The following is a 21,038-nucleotide window of genomic DNA, read 5'->3' on the forward strand; positions in this document are numbered from 1 at the left end:
TTTGAAAATCACTTTATTAGGTAAATATACATGTACAGTTTAGTTACCCCGAGACAGCGCTACAACACAACTCAAAAGTACAGGAAGCGTGTGGTGAAAAAATGCTAACAATGGAGCAGCATCTCACTGTTGCTGATCTAATGTTGATCTATTATCCTTCATTACATAAGCTTTACCTCTTTCGGGTCTGTCATTTCAAGACAAAGGAAGATGATCGGAAATCAAAAGTTAAGTAAGACACCTATGTAACTAACGAACAAACAGATATAACTGTATTTAAAAACAATCAGGAATTAAAAAATAATAATAAATGAAACAACTTTAAAACCATTTATTAAAAATTAAGCAGTTAAACGAAGACTCATTTTATACTACAAGGGTGAGATGCCACTCAATTAGCATTGCACTTGCGCAGTTGTAAGGTTCGCTTACTCAGTTCCTGAATGCACCTGCTTAGTTATCTTAGCGCTTGTTCAATTAATGGCAGCCAGGAAACGCCATAATGAACAAGCTTACTGGTTTTGTAAAGAAGATGCAGCTTTTTCTGGCAGAACAGTGAAGAGTTTAGTTCAAGTCACTGACCATCAGAAGATCATCTTACACCACATGTGTCAAACTCAGCCCCCAAGATCATATCAAATGTGCATTAGAGCTGACCCGCTGTACATACTGTACCGCTAATACTACAAATCCCAAAACTCTTTGCTAGTATGTTGGCACGCAGACGAAACCGGCAAGCACTCCTTTTTGTTGACAGTCATTGACAGCCATGCTCCAGTCATATCAGACAAATTAATTTCACCCTCCACAAAAATGGCCAAACGATAGATGGACAACAGCACCTTTGAAGACAGGGAGGCAGATTATCTGTTCACGAATATAAAGGACAGACCTGTTTGACTTGTGTGCGGAGCCAACGTGGCTGTAACGAAATAATATAACATAGGAAGACACTATATTTAAAGGTTAATTACACATTACAGTTGCAGTAATTTTTTAATAAATATTGAGTTTGGCCCTTGACTTTACTTGCCTGCTTAATTTTGGCCCACTTTGAATTTGAGTTTGACACCCTGTCTTACACTATTGCTATTCATGACTTCTTTATAAAGTCTCCTACTGACATTTTATAAAGTTGGTGCCACTGAAACCCCCTAAAAAAGTTTTATTTTTGTTAAGAAAGTAATATAAAATCTGAAACCCTTTATAGGTTCCGGGTGGCTCCATCCCGGCTCCAGTCTCCTATTCTTGACTTGCTGATGAAGGTTGGCCCTAAGCCACAACCGCAATGTCTCTTGTTGCCTGAGGTGAGCCGATAGCCAACTCTGATCTTGTCATTGATACACACTTGACTCATCCCATTCATTGTCCAGAAAGATAACACCCTCAATCCTGATGTCAACCAAAGATGTGATGCCAAAACTTGTCTTCGTTGGAAGCCTCTTCCGTTGAATTCAGTTCCAGTCCTCACTTGTAAGGCCAACCCACTTGCCAAGATGAGTTCTAGCTCCTGATAACTGCTCATCCTGTTTTTCTACCATCTTAAAGTTTATAAGCTATCAAAGCTTTGACAACTTGACTTATTGATTGGTGTACTGATTTCATTCTTGGTACTTTTTTTAAACTGTTAAGTTGTGTTTGAATAGAAGTGAAATCTTAATATATGAGTTTCCATCTAGCTTTTTTCCTTAGGCTGCCCATATTACTACATTCCCACTTCTATGCTTTACATAGTTAAACATTTCTTCCTGCATATATTCCTAACCATCCTCACAACTAACAAAATTCATCTGACTGGAAAAGATTCTTTTTTTTTCACTGTTTACCAAAGAATGTGCTCAATACTGCTCGCAATTTTTTGAGTGTTCTTTAGTCAGATTGCTTGACAACCTCCAGGTTCACAATAGCAGCTTGATGTGGATGAGCTTTTATCACCACTAAAGTCTATATAATGCACTCCACTGACATCTTCTGTTCTTTTTTTGCTTTCATTTTTGCAGGTGGGTTTTTATTTCAGTTTGGAGAATTTGTATGTCTTTTTATAAGGAGACTTAAAACAAATATGCATCAATATGCACTTGATTTTTTTAACTTAAAAGAATCTTCCTGATCAGAACCGGATTACAAAAAACTATGTAAAACTATAGAAGGGATTAACTCAGTAGAGGTGAGATTAAATAAGATCCCCGATTGAATTCAATTTTATTATTTATTTTATGGCAGTCCTCTCAATGGGCTTCGTACCGGTAATAGTAAAGTGAACATAAAATCATAAGGATGATGAATACAAAGAAATTCAATAAAAAATTCTAAACTGAACTAGCTAAACAGACTTAGCTAAACTAAACACTCCTTTTCAAGCAATAGATCAAGATCAGCAAGTCTTTAGTTACTACATATAATTAAACAAATGTGATTTAAGTGTTTTTTTGTCCTGTTTTCTGTTTTTTTATCTATGCATTTCATCGTTTCTGTAATGACTTTGATAAATCTATGTGAATTCTATAAGCTTTGACTACAATGCTTGAAATCAATCAATCAATCAATAAAAGCAACTCCTCATACCACTTTCAAAATTGTTATTATGCTACATTTTGGGCTCATTCTAAAATAGCATTTGGATAATTAATTGTAGTCTTTGGATTTGCACATGTTCATGTATCTTTTCAATGAAACAAATGCTGAGATCTTAAAATCTATTTAGTTTGCATTTGTCGTAAATTTTGAAAGCAGCAAGAAGAGCGAGTTTGTGCTTGTTTGAGTCACTTTTCTTCTTAAGATATTTCTTCAGATGAATGCATAAAAACAATAAATCCACCTTTGTGGAATAGTTCAAGCAGTGGCGGAACTAGAACATTCAACCCTTGTGCTATCTTAGATGACCCCACCCTTATTTTGACGTGTTATTCCTACCATGACAAAGGTGGATAAAGGTGAAAAGATTTCATGTAATCCATGGACACCAGTGAAGATCACAAATCATTGAAGAAAAAAGGTTCAGAGCACTGTCTAGTGGGTCTAGATGACCCAACTCCCAACTTTAAAGTGCCTAGGATAGCACAAGGGTTAATAAAGGGGCAGGAGGGGGGCAGAAGACTTTGGGAGGGTAGCAAATAAGAATAGCAGAGTGGAAAGCCATTACAAAGGAAAGGATCAAGAATACATATTTCAAAGTTTTATTTATTTAACGCTCAAAGAAGCTTGTATTGATGATTTCTTCATCTTTGTCAACGATGATACTAATATGGACTCAAAAACTGTGGGGCAAGTTGGGGTCAAAGCTTTTTGCTGGGGGGCAGCTGCCCCCTCATAGCTCCGCCTTTAAGTTTAGGTCTTTTTACATATTTGAAACTTTAAGCAGATCTTTCTATATAGAAACTGTTTTCAGTCAAGCTTAGGAACAGAAGCTGGTCTTCTGTTTGGGAGCTGCATTGTAGCAGGTATGCTGCCTTTTGAGATCTTTAACAACTGGACACATCAAATGTTCTTCACTAAGCACTTTTAATAGCTTACAGTAATAACACAAACTACTTTACAGAATAAAAATATCTTTCAAACATAAAAACCTATAATTAACACACAGAATTTCACATAACGCCCTCCAGCCCCTGACCCCCAGACTACCATCACAGTCAAGCATAACATTACCTAAAAAAGAAATAATATAGAGAAAGGAATCTGGCCTGATGCTGTACAGTAAAACTCATTGAAAGGTCTCTGATGTGAGTTTGACAAAAGTTTGCTCCTTGAACTGTTCATCAAATAATTCTTTAATTTACAAAATGGAGGGGGGGGGGGGTAAGACAACAATGGCAGATCTGAGTGGCAGTAAGCTGAAAGCAAGAGGTGACTCGTTCACCAACTTTAATGTCTGAACTGCCACACCTCATTATTAAATCTTAGGCAAATTACGGAAAACATGATAGCACTTCTTCCTGAGAAGTATTTAAGGTCTTAACATTGTATTAGATCTGGCTTGTATAAATTACCCTCCTGTTGTATTTATGTAATGATAAGTGGGTAATAACGAAAGCCAGGATTTTTTTATGTTTTTTTTTTCCTTGAGGTCAAAAAAATAATAAGAATTCAATTGAAATTAGCATTAACCGCTGAATTTCAGGACAAGTATTTTCTGTTGGCATAAACTCTATCGAAGTTAAACTTTTAAACCCTGGGAACTCGCAATCTGTTTCACAAGATCTGACAAAAACATTGTGAGCCCTTTAAAGACCTTTTGACGGAGGAGAACAAAATATTGAAGCTTTAGAGCACAAACACGGGTGGAGCAGAGTCTGATGATGTATTTCTGGCCGCTAGCCATAAACCCCTCCAGTATTTTGCAGCTGTAACCCTTGTGCCATCCTAGGCACTTTAACATTGGGAGGTTGGGTCATCTAGACCCACTAGACAGTGTGCTTTTCACTGGTATTTCCCCAATGGAGCACAATTGAGTGTTGAAAGAAATGGCAGTATTTACATGAATGCATCATTGCATGCTTGGATGTGCTCCAACCTGCTTCCTTTTTCTAAAAGTCGTCTTGTTTTAGGGAAAAATGGATTCCTATATTTGCCAAAAAATACACAACATTTAGAATAATCACTCTCTTTTAAAAAGTAGTAAAATGAAATAAAGAACATTATTGATGGTGTTTATCAGAAGTTTAAATCCCAGAACACAGTAGGACAGATACTTCTTTCAAATACTCAGTCATAAATAAAAATGTATTTCAGTATCATTTATTGTAAATCGTTAAAGCTTTTTTTATGAAATGCAAGAAAAAAAACAATAATGATTCAAACAAAACAGTCTTGATTCAAAATGAACAAATACATTTAAGATGCTTTAGTGTTTTGTTAAAGAGACATGCAGTATCAGTTCAAACAAGGTACGTGAAGTCCAAATGAAGCAGCTAGAAAAAAATACAAAGACTGAAAACAATCAAAGCACTGTTTAAATTGTGCAGCAAGAAGGGTAAGTATATCAGGTTGGAGCAGTCTGCAGGGATATCGCAAGAAAAACAAAAAGGAAAGACAAACTGACATCCCTGTTTTCACTAATCTACAGTAATGAAAACATGTGTAGTTGAATTACTTTGAACATGTCTTTTTCTTCTTTTCCCTTCAGCTTTTCCCTTCAGGGGTCGCCACAGCAAATCAGCTTCCTCCATCCAAACCTCTCGTCTGATCCACATTTCTAAGCCATCTATATGAGTCCAAAGAAGCTACTAAACACTTCACCTTGTAAGTCAACCAAATAAAAAAAAATACGTTTCAAAAAAATTAAATAAATCGACAATCTGGTTGCATCTTTTTAAAAATGGATGACAGCATTTGTTGCTTTGAAGACTTTAGGTAAGGAGGGAAATAGTGAAGTATTGATTTGGCAAACATGACATTTCATTCAAAGGGATTCTTCACCAAAGTGAAAAGTACTGGTTTAACTTTGACTACTAAACTATTTTGGCAAATAATAACCTAGGGAAGACTAGCAAAAGATTGATGAAGGTGAATGTGTGGTAAACACATCATAGTGAAAAGAAAACAGTTTTATCAATTGAAGAAAAAAGTTTCTTCTGTTTTGAATCGTAGTAGCTGGCAATATTTGACTAGTTTTTGAGTGAACACTAGTTCTTTCTCTTTGAAAGATTTTCGGTCTAAATATATTGGTGAAATCCCATAATTGGGCTTTTGTTATGCTCACTGAGCAGCTGGGTAGATGTGTGAATATTTTATCTTTCAATGATCGTGCAGTTCACTGTGCGATCATTTCTGCTGTCATTTAATTTTTTGTTTTTTAAGAAAAGGCAGACCCAAAAGAAAGGCTAAGATGTTTTATTTTTAATCTAAAAAATGTCGGTTTGTTTGAGGGTTTTCCTTCTCGTTATGTGGACTCCTCTCTGTCATCACAACACCAGAACCCTTTGAGGAAGCTACAAGTTCAGGAGAAGCTGTCGATCCCAGCCACAACCTCTGCTTTGCTCTGAACAGTGAAATGCATAGATCTGACATTTACATTAACTATTTTTATTAATTTGTTGGCTTGTTATGATCATAGTGTAATGTCAAGTGAAGTTGAGGGCCTCAAACAAGTCACCAGTTAACCACAGGAGCACACAGAGACAGATAAGGGAACAAACACATGCATGATTACACCTCCTGCTAACCCAGAAGGCCTTAAATCACATGTGTCAAACTCAAGGCCCGGGGGCCAAATGTGGCCTTCTATGTCATTTTATGTGGCCCCCGAGAGCATAAATGTTTTTAATTTCTTAAAATAAAAATTGGTGTGTCTTTATTCATATCTAGGGGGAATTGTACTTGAAATATCAGATTGGGCAACTATACATTAGGACTTAAACACTGTCAATATAACTTAACCTGAAAGAATCAAATGTAAAAGGATTTATGCTAGAGTAACGAACAAACATTTGTTTTCTATGCAACTGTAATTGTCATTTCAAAAAGTTATAATATACTAAATACATTTAGTTACATGTATAAGTTACATATGGCCCTTTGAGGACAACCACTATGCTGATGTGGTCCTCTGTGAAAATGAGTATGACACCCCTGCCTTAATGACACCCCTGCCTAAGACCCCATCCTGTATTAAATCAACCGGACAGAACACTACGCTCACAAAATGCAGGACAGTTTGTGGTTACCAGAATTTGTAAAAGTACATTTGGAGGTAGAGCGCTTTAGCCACCAAGCCCCCGCTCATGTAGGAGAGGCCCATTCCCCTGCTTAGATAAATACTATAGTGTATCAATATTTTTATCCTAAAAGTGTAGGTTTTCTACTATTATTATTATTATTATTATTATTATTATTGTTATTATTATTATTATTATTATTATTCTCATCTGCTATAAGTCCCATAGTGCATGCCACTTACTATTAACATGTACGTGGAGCTAAAAAACTGTTGGAGAAACTTGCGTAGCGATGTGTGAACTTGACCGTTTTGGAAGTGGCCATTGGGTGCTCCCCAGGGCAGTCTGAACATAGATTTTGAGATCACAACTACTGTACAACAAAAAAATCAATCCGCCTCGCAATATCTGGGATTGTGACCAGTTTATGGCTGTTCACTGCTTGTGGTTTTTAAAAAATATATAATTTTCCTCCAGCATGTGCTTAATTTATAGAAGCACAACTTTAAAAAAAAAACAGTTTGATTGAGTGGATAACCAAAAAAAAAAAGACATACAACAATAATTGATCAGTGAGGATAAAATCATGGAATTGTACACATCAAAAGCAGAACCTTTTTAAAGAAATGAGGTTTACAAGTCATGAAGGCCATGTTATGCATCTGTCCAACTCCCAAGTTTAACGTTCCAGTTCATCATCAATGATTATTGATGCAGATCACCTGATCCTGTGACCTTTTACCTAATTAACACATTCACCACACCTGCTCACTTGTCTTGGTTTTGAAGATGGAAGAATCAAGTTTTTTAATCAACTTCTCCCTCATCATTGGGTGAGTTGCTGTCATTACACACAAGTCAAAAGATCCAAAATTTCACCTCTCACGTCATATCCACTATTGAAATGTTTGACTAATTTACAAATGGAGTCCTCCACCAATGCTCACTTAAATACTTCATACACTTTGAATTTATCACTTGATTGCAAAAACTACAAATTCCAACGAAATTGCAATATATGTATATATATTTAATGAAAAAAACAAAACTTCTTTCAGATGAATTTCAGTCACTTTAATTGTGGTTAGTAGATGGTAACAAAATTTCACAACAAGTGAATATATGTCATATTTAAATACTGTAAAAAAAACACACCACCATCCGTCAGCAAATTTGTTTTTTTCTTTGTATCTCTCTAGTATAATGGAAAAAAAATAACTACAAATATAAAAGCTTAAAAACTGATAAAGGTAAGCTCAAAATGGAAATTTACATCCATCGAAACAGTGAAGCTATTATGTCCAAGTAATAGCTACAAATTCCAAAAAGAAAGTATATTAAAAAACATTGTTATTAGCTGAGGCATTTTAGCTTGTATTGCAAAGTAGTCAAAGTTACAGTTTAAGTTATAGAAACCGTTTTTGCAGCTTGTTTAGACTTAAAAAAACAACAATAAAAGACGAGGTTTTGGCCTGAAAACACTGGTACACCCGTCTGATTTGCAGCTTGTAACCATTTCGGCTTAAATCTACCTCTGCATCCACAAATACTTAAACATTTTAGTTGCACTTAAAAGTGCAATAATGACATTTGACAAAACACAGATTCTTCCACCATTCATAAAACACTTCAACTTTTAGATGAAAAAAAATATGAGTGTATTTGGTGATCTATAACTGGCAAGAGTTGAGGCAACAAAGTAAACAACTACAAAAGCATGATGTATAAAATTATTATAAAAATATGGAATATATAGGTAGTGTAAAGTATTATAGTTCTATAAAATAAAAAGAACAAAAAATTGGCAAGCTGTGTTGCAATTTGTGAAACATCAGTACAAAAGTTTTCAATGGATAACTGACTGTAAAATGAGTACAACAGGTGAAAACCAACTTCGGAGTCAAATGGCAAGACTGTGACTGTGGAGTGTCCTCCAAAAGTGGTTCACACAAACCATACAAAAGTTTGTAAATTCAAGCATTTCTGTAATATTATGTAAAAAAAAAAAAGAAACTCCTGGCATTTTTGAGTAGTAACATCTTAGTACATGTTATAGCTAAAACTTGAAAACCAAGCAGTGCAGCAGGTGTTCTTAGATTTGGCAGATGTTCTCACATTAGACATCTGGGATAACACGCGTAGAGCTCTTGGTGAAAAGATTGGTCAGCACGGAGTCCAGCTTCTTCTCTTGTTTTGAGTTTCTCCTGCAATGGAAACCAACTTTGAACTTAATGCACTTTGAATTAGAATAATTTTTACTATGCAGAGTTTTTAGTTTGCATGTACTGACTCACATTTTGATCATTGCCCACACACACAGAGGCAGCATCAACATGGCGATCATGGCAGCAGCAGCGCACAAGTACACAGGAACCCTGTACGGCTCAGGGGGAACTTCGGTTTTCTCTAAAGATAAAACACAAAACAGGCTTTATTTTACACATGCCTTACAATGCAGAAATATCTAGCCATGATCAATCATTACAGGAATCCAAAAGCATAGGAAATTAAATAAAGAAAGAAGGATCATGGTCGCCTAATACCGCAATAGGATTTTTCCCTCAAAATTTTGACATTAATCTCAGAATAATAAATCACTTTGATTTCTGAGCAATCAAAACTATGTCAGATGTTTCCCCCCTAAGTTTTTCTATTTCAATTCTAGATTTTTTTAACAATAAAACCCTAATTATGATGAACTCTGTGACTTTAATTTTAGAATTTGGATCCCACAGTACTGACTCTAATAACGACTCTAATCTTAAAGACTTTACCTTTTCTTGGATTAAAACTATAAACTCAGATATCAACTATTTTTGGACCTCTGTTTACAATAATTTACATTTTTCATTTTGTATCAACATTTAAAAATATTTTTTTTCTTTTTCAAACTAAAAGCTGGAGTTACTCTCAAAATTGGGACTTTACGTAAAAAATTTGATTCAAGCACAATGCTTTTTAAAATTCTAACACTAAATACAGAGTTGTTTGATAATATATTTTTATTAATTTACTTGAAATATGGGGAAAGTTCCCCCAGTGGACTTAAATACTTCTTGCAAAACAAACTGTATTTTTGTGACTCTTACCAAGATTTTATTTGCTTTACCAAAATTCAAATATTCAAATAATAAATAGCAAAAGGAACAAACGTTTACCCGCAAATAAATCTTATATTTGGTAAGATGTTTTTTATACATGTAAAAAAAAGGAACTTCGGAAAAACACTTGTTTTTTGTAATTGAGTAAATGACTGCAATTGAATGCACTGTTTTGTCATTTGCAACAGAAAACAAACTGCATTTGTGTTTCAAACATTTATTGAGTTTCAAAAATATGACAATCAAATGACATTAAATATATCAAGTGAAGGCACTGATATAACATCTGAAATCATGCAATTACTCAGGGAATCTGGATAAATTGATTCAAATCTTGATGAAAGATTTGCTCTGTGCATAAAAAATAAATATCCAGAATGCAACATATTTATAAATAAAATAAAAAAGTTTCCCACAAGTTGTGATCAATAATTTGACTAAATAATTATTAAACATTTTTGTTATTACTATTCACATTTGAATATTTGCTTCCTCTTGACACAAACGTTCCAGTACGTTAAAGCTGTTGCTTCACTGTTGCTTTCATGGATCTATAGGATGAAATCTACAGCGGTACCTTTTTACTTAACAACTCCCAGCAGTCAGACAGCCTTACAACCTCATAAAAAGTGAATCAGGTTAGTACATGCTGTACTGCTGTGACTGCACACATAAGGGGTTGTCATCAAAGGTGTCATCTCCTTGCTATTTTTCTAGAATTATGTTAATGGAATAGACACAAGCCGTCTGCACGGATGCTTTAAAAGCATATCTGAAGAACAAGCAGACACACAGGAGGTGTGGAACAAGCATGATTCGGCAAAGACTGCTCACACACCTGAAAACGCTTAATTATTGGATTTAAGGATTGTGGTAAGGACATATTCTTACACTGCCTCTATTAATTTTCTTCTTTTGTTGTCATGAGGTAAGTACTCTCTGTAACCTTCAAGGGGGAGGCCCAACACTGTACAGCATGGAAAAAATTGACTGACAGCTTTGCTTTTTGGTTCATTTCTGTTACAATCATTTAGTCTTACTATTTCTCTCTCCTGAATGTGAATCATTCAACACAACTAAGACTGAGGGCAAACCACTATATATTCAAACAAATAGAAAAAGAAAACTGAATTCAGTCACTAGGCTATTAGGAAGACCATAATACTAAGGGAAACCACCGTGAAAATAAGAAGAGCCATAATAAGCTTTGGGGGGATTCCGGCTGGATACAGCTGGTACGCACAAACATTTGGATTTACAAGAGACTCAGCACCAAGTCATCACTATATAAGGGCCTCCACTCGATTCACATGGAGCCCTTAAAGTCCCACTCTGATGAAACTTGTGTTGGAGGAAATTAAGGAAATTAAGCTTATTAGTATTTCTTTATCCAAATCATTGTGAATCAAGGGCGTTTGAAAAAGCGTATTTGTTACGCTGGGCAGGCCACAAGCTCCCTGCTCGGCTCTGTAACAGGGAAAGGGAAGGGTCCCGCAGAGGCGAATTTCTGATATATTTCTAGTGAACTACTGCCACTGCAAAAACCGTGTCCTAAAATACAACACAAGTTTTTTGTTTGTTTTTTTCCCAAAAAAACAGCATAAAGGAAAACCACTGGGAATGCTTTTAAAATAGGTCAAAAGATGACCGGAGTGGGTCTTTATTGATGTCTGGTAGGTCATGGACAGGCAAAAGGATACTTCTTTCCATCCATTTTCCAAACCCACTTAATGGGTTCGCCTTGGACAGGTCGCCAGTCTGTTGCAAAGTTACTTCCATGTGAATTGTCATAATTACTTGCCTCCCCATTAGTTTTGGCTCAGTGAAGCTCTATTGTTCCTGTCTGATGAGGCATCACAGCATCCTGTTGAACTAATCCAAAAGGCATTTGTATGCAGTCTCATCCTTAATACTATACTCCAAACAGTTTACCTAAGATGGCTCATTAAATAACAAACGTAATATGAAGATGAAACTTCCATCCTTCCTTCATATGAATCTGCCTGTTATATATTATGGAGAAAATACACAATAGTTAACACAATTAATGTATGAATGTTAATATATTAAGTCCTATGTTTTTTCCTTTTGGTGGTGCTACAAGTTTTCATTTAAAGTTCAAAGAAAAGTAAAGAAATGAACAAACATAAAAATGAATTATGACAACTTACTATTCATAATCATCCAGGTCTTGGTGGAAATGAGAAAAACGTTACAATTACTCATGTCTTATTGATGTGACTTTAAATGAAAAATTTTCTTTGCAGCTTAGCTTTTTCTCAAATACAGAAAGTACATTCAAAAGACCAAAAATACACTGGCTGCAGTTACAATCTTTAGCCATTTAAAATGACACACTCAATAACATGAGAGATAATTGATCCATTCAAACCAAGAAAACTCTTTTTCCATCTTTGAGAATGAGCTGGGAAGAAAATCAAAGCGAGTCATGACTACCTGGATGGCACACTTGATGACTCCAGTCACTCCAGAAGCCTTTATCCACACAGTACTTGCTCATTTTGGATCGAACTCTGAAGCAGTTTTTCTTAACAGTTGTACTCAACGGGAAGGCCAGACTGGTGTCTTCTACCAGAGTCTCATCCTGTCAAAAAATAAAAAATAATAAAAAACATTGTATTTGGGCCATTGAAAAAAAGTTATGACTTCACAAAGATGGATTTTGACAAATGTATTTTGCTTGAAAATGATTGCAAGCAGTGCATGTTAAAACAAGTAAAACAAGTGACTGTCTTTCTGTCTACTTTATCATTAAAAATAAAAAAAAACCCACACCAACCCTTCAGTAGAAGGAAATGACAGTAGCTGCAGCCAGGACCCCTCAGACACTGGCGTGGAGAAGCAGATCGAAGGAGTCTATCTCCTTGGCAACCCAATACCAGTCACCCATGTCAGAGTTAGAAAGACTGCCGCAAGATCAACCCTTGGAGAACCCAAGACCCAGGCCATCACAACCCAGGAGTCTTGAGCATCTCTTGGACCCTCCCAACGCATGCATCAAAGTACAGTCAACTACCCACCCGCCCTGTGGAAAGTCTACCAGGATGCCTGGCAGGAGCTAATTCCTAGGACCGCTGAAACTGCTGGGGTTTTTACCTGTTAGTTTATGATGTGTACTTTTACTACCATTTTTACCACTATTTTTATTCTTACTCTTGCCATTTGTTTTTCTAACTGTTGCATTTCTTGTTTGGCTGCTGTAACATAATTTTCCCTCTAAGGATCAATAAAGTCTTATCTTATCTTATCTTCCTCCAGCAAGAGGCAGCATTCTGTTCACCAACAATACATTTCTGTATTTTAATTTAATAGACTGTTAAATGTTTAAAACTGTTCAATGCTCTGCAGTAAAAAAGATGATGCCTTACTGAGAGCTTTTCAAAACTTTAGCAATTATAAAGGAAAAATATTAAAAGCCGGGTTGGTGAGTTTAAAATACAGTACCGAATTTTCCACACTATAAGTCGCTTTTGAGTATAAGTCACACTTTTTGGAAAAAGTGTGATGTTTCAGAACAACTTTGCCAAGCCTGGCATAATGCTGCATTCACACTGAATGCAATTCACATGTCAAATTCATGTCCACCGCCTCTCTGCTTTATGAGATACTATAAAAGGCTTTTGGCCTCATCGCTACATGAAAGCATTGGCTGTATATCTCATTTACAATGCACAGAAGACACTAATGATATTGAGACATCAGGTTTATTTATTTTAAAGAGCTCTACAAAAGCATCGGTAATCATGTCTCCATGACTGGGTTCATGAGATCATTCAGAGATTCTCCTCATATGTTGAGGTTCAGTCATCTACTGCAGGAGCTGATTCCATAGGACGGCCGCTTCCGGCGGTACTTCTGTCTCTCTGTGACCAAGTTTGACGACTTGCTGTCCCGCATTAGTCAGAGGACAAAAAATAAATAAAGATAAGAATAAAATTAGAGGATCTTTTCTTGTCTCTATGCAAGTAATTAAACTATCACAAACGTCAGGAGAAGAACAACCCGATTCTCCTCCATGTTGGTTTTGGACTCCACCCGCTGATCAAACTGAGCTGGGCTTTTTCTTCTGCACTGCTATTGATAGCAAACACTGACAAACACACCTACAGTGCCCTCTACTGGTTGTTAGTGGGAAGATAAACATATGAGCCTATTTTTTGTAACCCTTGTGCTATCCTAGGCACTTTAACATTGGGAGTTGGGTCATCTAGACCCACTAGACAGTGCGCTGAACTTTTTTCTTCAATGATTTGTGATCTTCACTGGTGTCCATGGATTACATGAAATCTTTCCACCTTTATCCACCTTTGTCAAGGTAGGAATAACACGTCAATGGAAGGGTGGGGTAATCTAAGATAGCACAAGGGTTAATCACATATAAATCACACCCACGGCCAAACTATGCAAAAAAACAAAACTTATACTCTGATAAATAAAAAATTTATTGAAAAGCTGCACGCTTGCCTTTGATATTTTGCCATTGGGACCTTCTTGATTATGCTCCACTTGCCACTCCAGGCACTGCCCAGGTACTGACCCTGCAGGGTTCTCCCATTGCAGCTCCAGCTTATCACCACCAGCCTGCAGATAAAGCTTCTCTGTTGCTGCAGGCTTCACTGTGAAGACATGAAAACATCATAACAAAACAGGGTGGAAACAGATTTACAGAAAGACAGATCAGGAAGATAACAGGACAAGATAGACCAGAACAGTGACGTGCGGTCAGGTGAGGCAGAGCCTCACCTGTCAAAATCGTGATAAAATAGAAAAAGGTAAATTAAGTGAATATTATTTTCCACTTATCTGTGTTAAATATACATTTTTAGTCAACTCAACATTTCTTCCACAGTTTCTGAGGGTAAAATCGCTGAATTTGAGTGTTGCGCGATTACAGACGGAGCAAAAACTACGGGTAAGGCTCTGAGGCGCTGCGCCTCATGTCTGACGGCAGGACTCAATGTTACCAGAGACATGCGCTGAAAATGCTGCTGTAGGCCCGCAGGAAAGGCTTTAGGTGAGGCAAGCTTCACCAGCAGGGGACGTGAGCTGTCCGCTGCTTTGTAGCTACACTGGTGCCGTAGAAACAGAAAACTCGAATAAAATAAAAGAAAATATGGAAGACTTTTCCAACAGATCATAGAGCTTTTTGTGGAGAAGGATCGGCGGTCAGACTCAAAAAGTAAGGCCAAACATGTTTTTCAATGTTTGTTTTTTAAAAATAACATGGGAGTAAGTGGATAGAAATGTAAGTAAAATCATTTATTTTATTTTTATGATCATTTTCACAGACAACATTTGATAACACTAATTAAAGCACCAGAATTTGAAGTTGGAAAAATACCAGAAATAGTTACTATTTGTTTACAGTATATATGAATAATTTATACACAAGAAGAGTGTTCTATCTATGAAATAAATATTTTCTGTAAGACAAATATGATCTGGTGTGTATTTTATAAGCTGTCAGCTGCTTTTGGATGAATGGTGAAATATTTAGTTCTTTCATAGTAAATCTGACTCCAGAGGGCTGAGTGCCTCACCAGTCATCAACCTCAATGCACGTCACTGGACCAGAACATCTTTTGAATCAAAATAACAAAGAACTTATGTGGTACTTTTTTTGTGCAGAGAAGCAATAGTACACCTAAGAGCTAAAATTTTCCATCAGTGAACATGTCTGTACCTTGATTTTGGATCTTTAAGGAAGTAAAAGTTGTCTTCAATGGTCCTTCAGGCGAGGAGCCGTTTACACAAAAAATGACATCCATGAAGTTTGGAAGTGATTTCTTTGAGAAGTTGCATCCAATCCTGACTCCATCTAAAAAAACATAGTTTGGGCATTCCTTTGCCAGTTCCAAAGATTTATACCTGTAGAGGAGACACACCAAAGATCATGTCTTTCTTTCTCATTCATACAATCTTTGTTTGTCATAACCTCACTTTTGCACAGGTCATTGGCTGGTTTGTTTATCTCACATTTTTAGATGTCAGATACATGTAGATAGTAAAGCATATTCCACCTTAATTCCGCAGACTTGTTTACACCCTTATCCTAAACTACAAGTCCTCACTGTTCTGCATTTGCCTCTCTAGTTCTCAGAGGAGCAAATGTAGAATAACATTCTTCCTTGGGTCACTGATTATCCTACCAAAGGATGCTGATTTAATGAAACATGTGTTAAACCATTAAAAGTTTCCATTACAAAGTCTGGCAGACCACAGCTCAGACCGCTCAGAGCTTTTTGCCTTATGCTTCCAGACCTACCAGTAATAGAGATTCTGCTTTGAGTTGGCGGGCGTCTTTGGACCTCTTCTCCACTCGCACTCCACGTATTCCATGTTATGGAAGACACAGGTAAAATCCTGGATTTCGGTACCAGTAACACCTGAATGTAAATACAGTTTCAACAAAGGTCGGTCAGTCATTTTCTACAAAAGAAAAAAAAAATCATTATTTGAATTGTAAATCTGCAGCACTTGAAAACTTACCGGTGTTAGGAGGATTCTGAATCAGTTCGGTGTAGTTTTTACTTTTAATCACGGTGTTGTTGGTGCACGGCCCATCCAGCAAGGTGTACACCCTTACTTCTACATTCTTCATTAGATCAAACTGAGTGGTGTAGGTTCTCCTACTGGTTCTTACAGCCTAAAAAAGACAGTGAAACATGCCATTACATGTCAGTCACAGCACTCCACATTCATTAAAAATAGACAAGCTCTTTATTTTCCAAAAAGTAAGTTTCATTCATCTTCTTAACCGTTTATTCCCTTTCGGGGTCACGGGGTTGCCGGAGCCTATCCCGGCCACTTGGGCGTAGGCAAGGGATACCCTGGACTGGTCGCCAGTCTGTCGCAGGGAAAGTAAGTTTCCTCAATATTAAATATCCAGTCACCTTATCAAAAGGCCGGTGTAAAGGATCTACATTGAGAGTTAACTGATTCACTGGCTAGGCTGATAAGTTGGTCAGTATTTGGTATTTTTGTGTACATTGATGTCTGCCTTTTAATGAATCTAGTGAGCCAATAGGAGGTCAATTTCAAACGTGATTATTATGGCTCAGATGAAGACGCGGAGGGGCGTGACTCCATCATTATCGTAGTCACTGCTCCATCTGATTGATTATTCAAGCTACAAAAAGGGTAAGAGCCAATCAAAAGCAAAAGCTACATGATTAAGGGTAATGGAGTTGGAAGTGGGGTCCTCGTTCATTGAGAAGCAGAACTTTTTAAGCTTGGAGAAACTGTAGAACAGTCACATAATATGTTGGAAATACGTAAATACAGTAAAAACTTTCCACAAAATACACATCGATATAGGAGCTATGTCTAAAACTTGAAGATACTAAGCTACTTAGGTGTGCAACGTCAAATAAACTGTTGTTTTCCTGTACAACGAGCAAAATGAAAGTCTTTGCACTCCGATCCAATTTCCAGATAATAGTTGATTTTATTGATATTGTCAACACAGAATCTAATTTCATTCATATATTTCTAACCGCAACAACTTTTTGTCCTTCTGGCAGAAACACACCTGCCTGGGGTCAACTCATTAACCTGTATCTTTGACTGCCATCAAAGATGACATGGCGACACCAACAGGATAAAATGATTCGATTTGGCTCCTACAGTCAGTCTTCTGACTCGCATCCACTAGTGACAATACTTACTGTGAGCAGAAAACTGTAACCTTATACGGTAAGCATTAGCGGCAGCTACGCTAACTTGCAGCATCTCTATTCATAAAACAATGATGCTGACGATACAGTTATGAAAATAGATATGTGTGGTGGAGATTGTTTACAAACAGCAATTCGGTCTTTTTTTTGTATAAAAACGTACGCTAAAGTGGACTATGTTAAAAAGGTAGCAAGGTAGAATGGTAATCTTTGTGAATCAGGAGCAGATGAAAAAACGCTGTTTGAAAAACCTTGTCGCTGTGACGTAGTTGTTACAATGGGCGGGCCACAACCTCGCTGTCTGTTCCATTTCGATGCAGCCACTTGCAGACAAACAGATCCATGTACGTCTTTATTTACCCTCATCCTAGCTGGTAGCTGGCTCAAAACGGTACGGCTGGATAGCTCCGATATTACTCATCATTTTTGTTGCACCACTAATGTTAGATTGGGGCTGTAAGGGGTTGTAAGCTAGCAGGAGAACTTTTAAACAAATGGATAATGGGAAATGGGGGCAGGCTTACACTACACCAATAGTCCCCCCCACAACTCAGAGGCAAATTTCTAACAAACTTCTGCCGCTCTGAAAAAGCTATGTCCTAGAAAACTACACAGGTTTTTGGATTTAGGCTAAAAACGGCATCATCATCATTTCAAAGACTACTGGAAATGCTGTTACAGTAGATCAAAGATGATCGGTAAGGAAATTTAATAAATTAGGCACCACACTACCTTTGTGGTTTTTCAATTTGACCTCTTCTCAGTGGAGATCTTGCTTGTACAAAATGCCTCACATCCTACCTTCAAAATTGTTTTTGTCCAAAAGGGTTAGTCATTGGGTGATTGTGAAAGAGCTGGTCATCACTGTCACGCTCACGTTCAGCAGCAGTTGTGCAATTAACAGTTAACACAGACAAAGAAAAGGTTCTTAACATTGCTTGGGAACGCCTCATGAAGTCCTTTTGTTCCTTTTCTGTGTGTGACTCAGAATTTTATTGACGCAATATAATTAAGAGTGTGAAATACTTCAGAATGTACTGTGGGTACTGAAAACATGAAATCCCTGTCAAAAATGATTTATAAATGTTGCTAATTATTACCCCTCAGGAGCAAGAAGTCTACTTTGAAAGGATTTTTTTGACACCAATTAGATTTTGTATTGCTTAATGCGTATTAGAAATGTCATATATTGAATTCAAATGGTCGAACTGTTCACGTAAATAGGGGTTAAAAATGTATGGAGCTCTTTGCTTTAGGTATTTAAAAACTTTTATTTTGTTAAAAAAGAAAAAAAAATCAGTAAATGTTCTGTTTTTGTCTATGTTCCGACTATTAACTCATATGCATTTTATGCTATACAATATGTGTTGTTACATGGTCATTTGACCATTTAAGAGAGTTGAACCTCATTCTGAACAGTGACACAGACTCACACTCCATCTGTTCTTGTAGGTGTTGAAGTACTCCAGATGATAGGTCACTGAGCACTCTGCCATGTCAGTTAAGCCTTTTGGAGGGTCCCAGGTAATCTCTAGCTGTCCAAGATGACCAGGGTCTGTCACAGAGATGCTCTCAGGGGGGTTAACTGTAAATTAAAAGGCTGCTCTTAAATTCTTGTGATAAAAAATATATTTTGTTGCACAAGTTAAATATATACAGAAACTAAACCTATGACACACAAATTCAGCAATCTGAAGCATCCAAATGTTATTTTTCCCCCTAAATGACTATATATATTCCCTCTGTGTTATTTATACCTACAAATATGTTATTATGTCTACAAGAGAAACACACCTTAAAATAAACTAATAATATACCAAATCAAACAACTGACCTGTGAATCCATTGCATTGCATGCTTTCATTCCAGATTATGAGCAGCAGCAGTACAGGAGGGTCAAGCAGCCAACATTTAGTCGCCATCATCAGTCTTGTGCGTTAATCGAGGCTGGGTCAAATAAAAGGCGAAACTAAATTAAGCAAATTTTGGAATAAAAATGTGATTAAAACAGAGAGATTATACGAGATATATAGATCGGTTAAAAAAAAACTTTAACAAAACACAGACGCGAACTCACTAAGAATGAGAGAAGCGTGTTCCTTCCTTCTGCTCGAGGTTCAGGGGAAATTATGCGGCAGGCTTGTCGTAGGAGGACTTTATAGGAAGCCGAAGTCAGCTTCCGATTTGGAGTTTCCCGTTTACTTCCCAGGTAAAATGCTCCAGGGAAAGATTAGTCTCGATTAAAAAAAAATAAAAAAGCTGCGCACAACATAGAAATCCCATTACAGCACTTATATTGAATTTATAATGAAACCTGTTTCTGTCTTAAAACAAACGGGAAAATAGGACTTAGCAGACTTTTTGCTTGTTAAACTCTGGTGACACAAATCATGCGCTCCAGATAATTCGTTATAAAAATACAATATTCATATTGATTTGTTTTTTGTTGTTGCTGGATCTAATTTAATCAAAATTAACAAATCAGATACTGACTTCATCCACATGCTTTTAAACGCTTCTGGTTGCTGATGTCTTTGATCAAATCTCTGATGTGATGTGAAGATGTGAGGAGGGAAACGCTCCTCAGGGTCTCCCGGTGGAGCGGGAGGAAGTGGCCGGGGTGAGGGAAGTCTGGGCATCTTTACTTAGACTGCTGCCCCCACCACTCGGTCCCGGATAAGCGGAGGAAGGTGGATGGATTACATTCAGAGACTCTGCAGTTAAAATGCTGTCACAACCTCATAACTCTTTAGCTAAACTAGAAAACAGTATAAGTGTGTGTTGGCTTTACAAACCAACAAATGGCTGTTCTGGTGGTCAGATGTTATGCCTTTCTTCAGTTTTCTTGCCTCAAAAATGTTCATTTTTGGTAGCACTGCAGCAGTCCAGCCACCATTTGACATGTTTAGCTTCGTAACCATTTGCTTTGCCTGAGGAAATTTGACCCCATTCAAATACGAGACAATTTAAAGCAGTAATATAGCGTACATCCGCACTGTCTGCTATGCAATTTTCCCACTGTGACACCAACAATCCTTGAGGATATTGAGAGTGTAAACCCACAATTTCCACCCACAGTTTTTGCACTTTTTTTTTTTTGCATGGCCAAGTCAGATGTCCTTGCCTACAGTAAAAACGATGAAGGCTCCATTAGCCTTATTTTTTTAGTTGCATGTTCCTGAGAAATTCTCATGTAAAACATCTACAGGAAATTTCAGAAAAAAAGGAAGAAAACCATTTAAATTGTAAATGAAGTATGTGTTGTGCATTATTCATTATTTTAAATAGACCATGTACTATAACTATCAGGAATATCTTGACTGTGGGACAATTAAAGGCATTATTTACAGTACGAAGCCCATTGAGACGACTGTTGTTGTGAATTTGGGCTATACAAATAAAATTCAATTGAATTGAATTATTTAATTAGTGATCAAAGCACGCAGTCTTTCTGAAAATTTGGATACACCACCACTATTTTTGAATAAAAGCGTGTATGCAAACGTTTTGCATGTACCTACTGTAGAAACCTGCGTATTTATTTTTATGATAGATTCTCTGATAAACTCTCTCACTTCAGTTGT

At 36.8% G+C, this 21,038-nt stretch overlaps 1 protein-coding gene across 2 annotated transcripts; it reads right to left on the bottom strand.

Annotated features, from left to right (window-relative positions):
- Window positions 1–7,713: 7,713 nt before the first annotated feature.
- LOC101157238 (interleukin-13 receptor subunit alpha-2) lies at window positions 7,714–19,673 on the bottom strand. 2 transcript variants are annotated; one of them, XM_020708903.2, is made up of 10 exons: window positions 19,532–19,673; window positions 19,289–19,423; window positions 18,888–19,039; window positions 16,268–16,424; window positions 16,044–16,164; window positions 15,462–15,646; window positions 14,243–14,394; window positions 12,215–12,362; window positions 8,951–9,062; window positions 7,714–8,860 (listed from the first exon to the last, which is right to left on the bottom strand). In XM_020708903.2, exons 2-10 carry the CDS (start codon window positions 19,377–19,379, stop codon window positions 8,773–8,775), a joined length of 1,206 nt encoding a protein of 401 aa, XP_020564562.1. In that variant the 5' UTR covers window positions 19,380–19,423; window positions 19,532–19,673; the 3' UTR covers window positions 7,714–8,772. The 2 variants fall into 2 exon arrangements, with proteins under 2 accessions (XP_020564562.1, XP_020564561.1); XM_020708902.2 differs by having other exon boundaries at window positions 19,289–19,401; window positions 19,532–19,671.
- Between the last annotated feature and the right edge of the window lie 1,365 nt (window positions 19,674–21,038).

This window comes from Oryzias latipes, chromosome 14 (genome assembly GCF_002234675.1).
Source record: "Oryzias latipes chromosome 14, ASM223467v1".
In the NCBI taxonomy this organism is placed as follows: Eukaryota; Metazoa; Chordata; class Actinopteri; order Beloniformes; family Adrianichthyidae; genus Oryzias; species Oryzias latipes.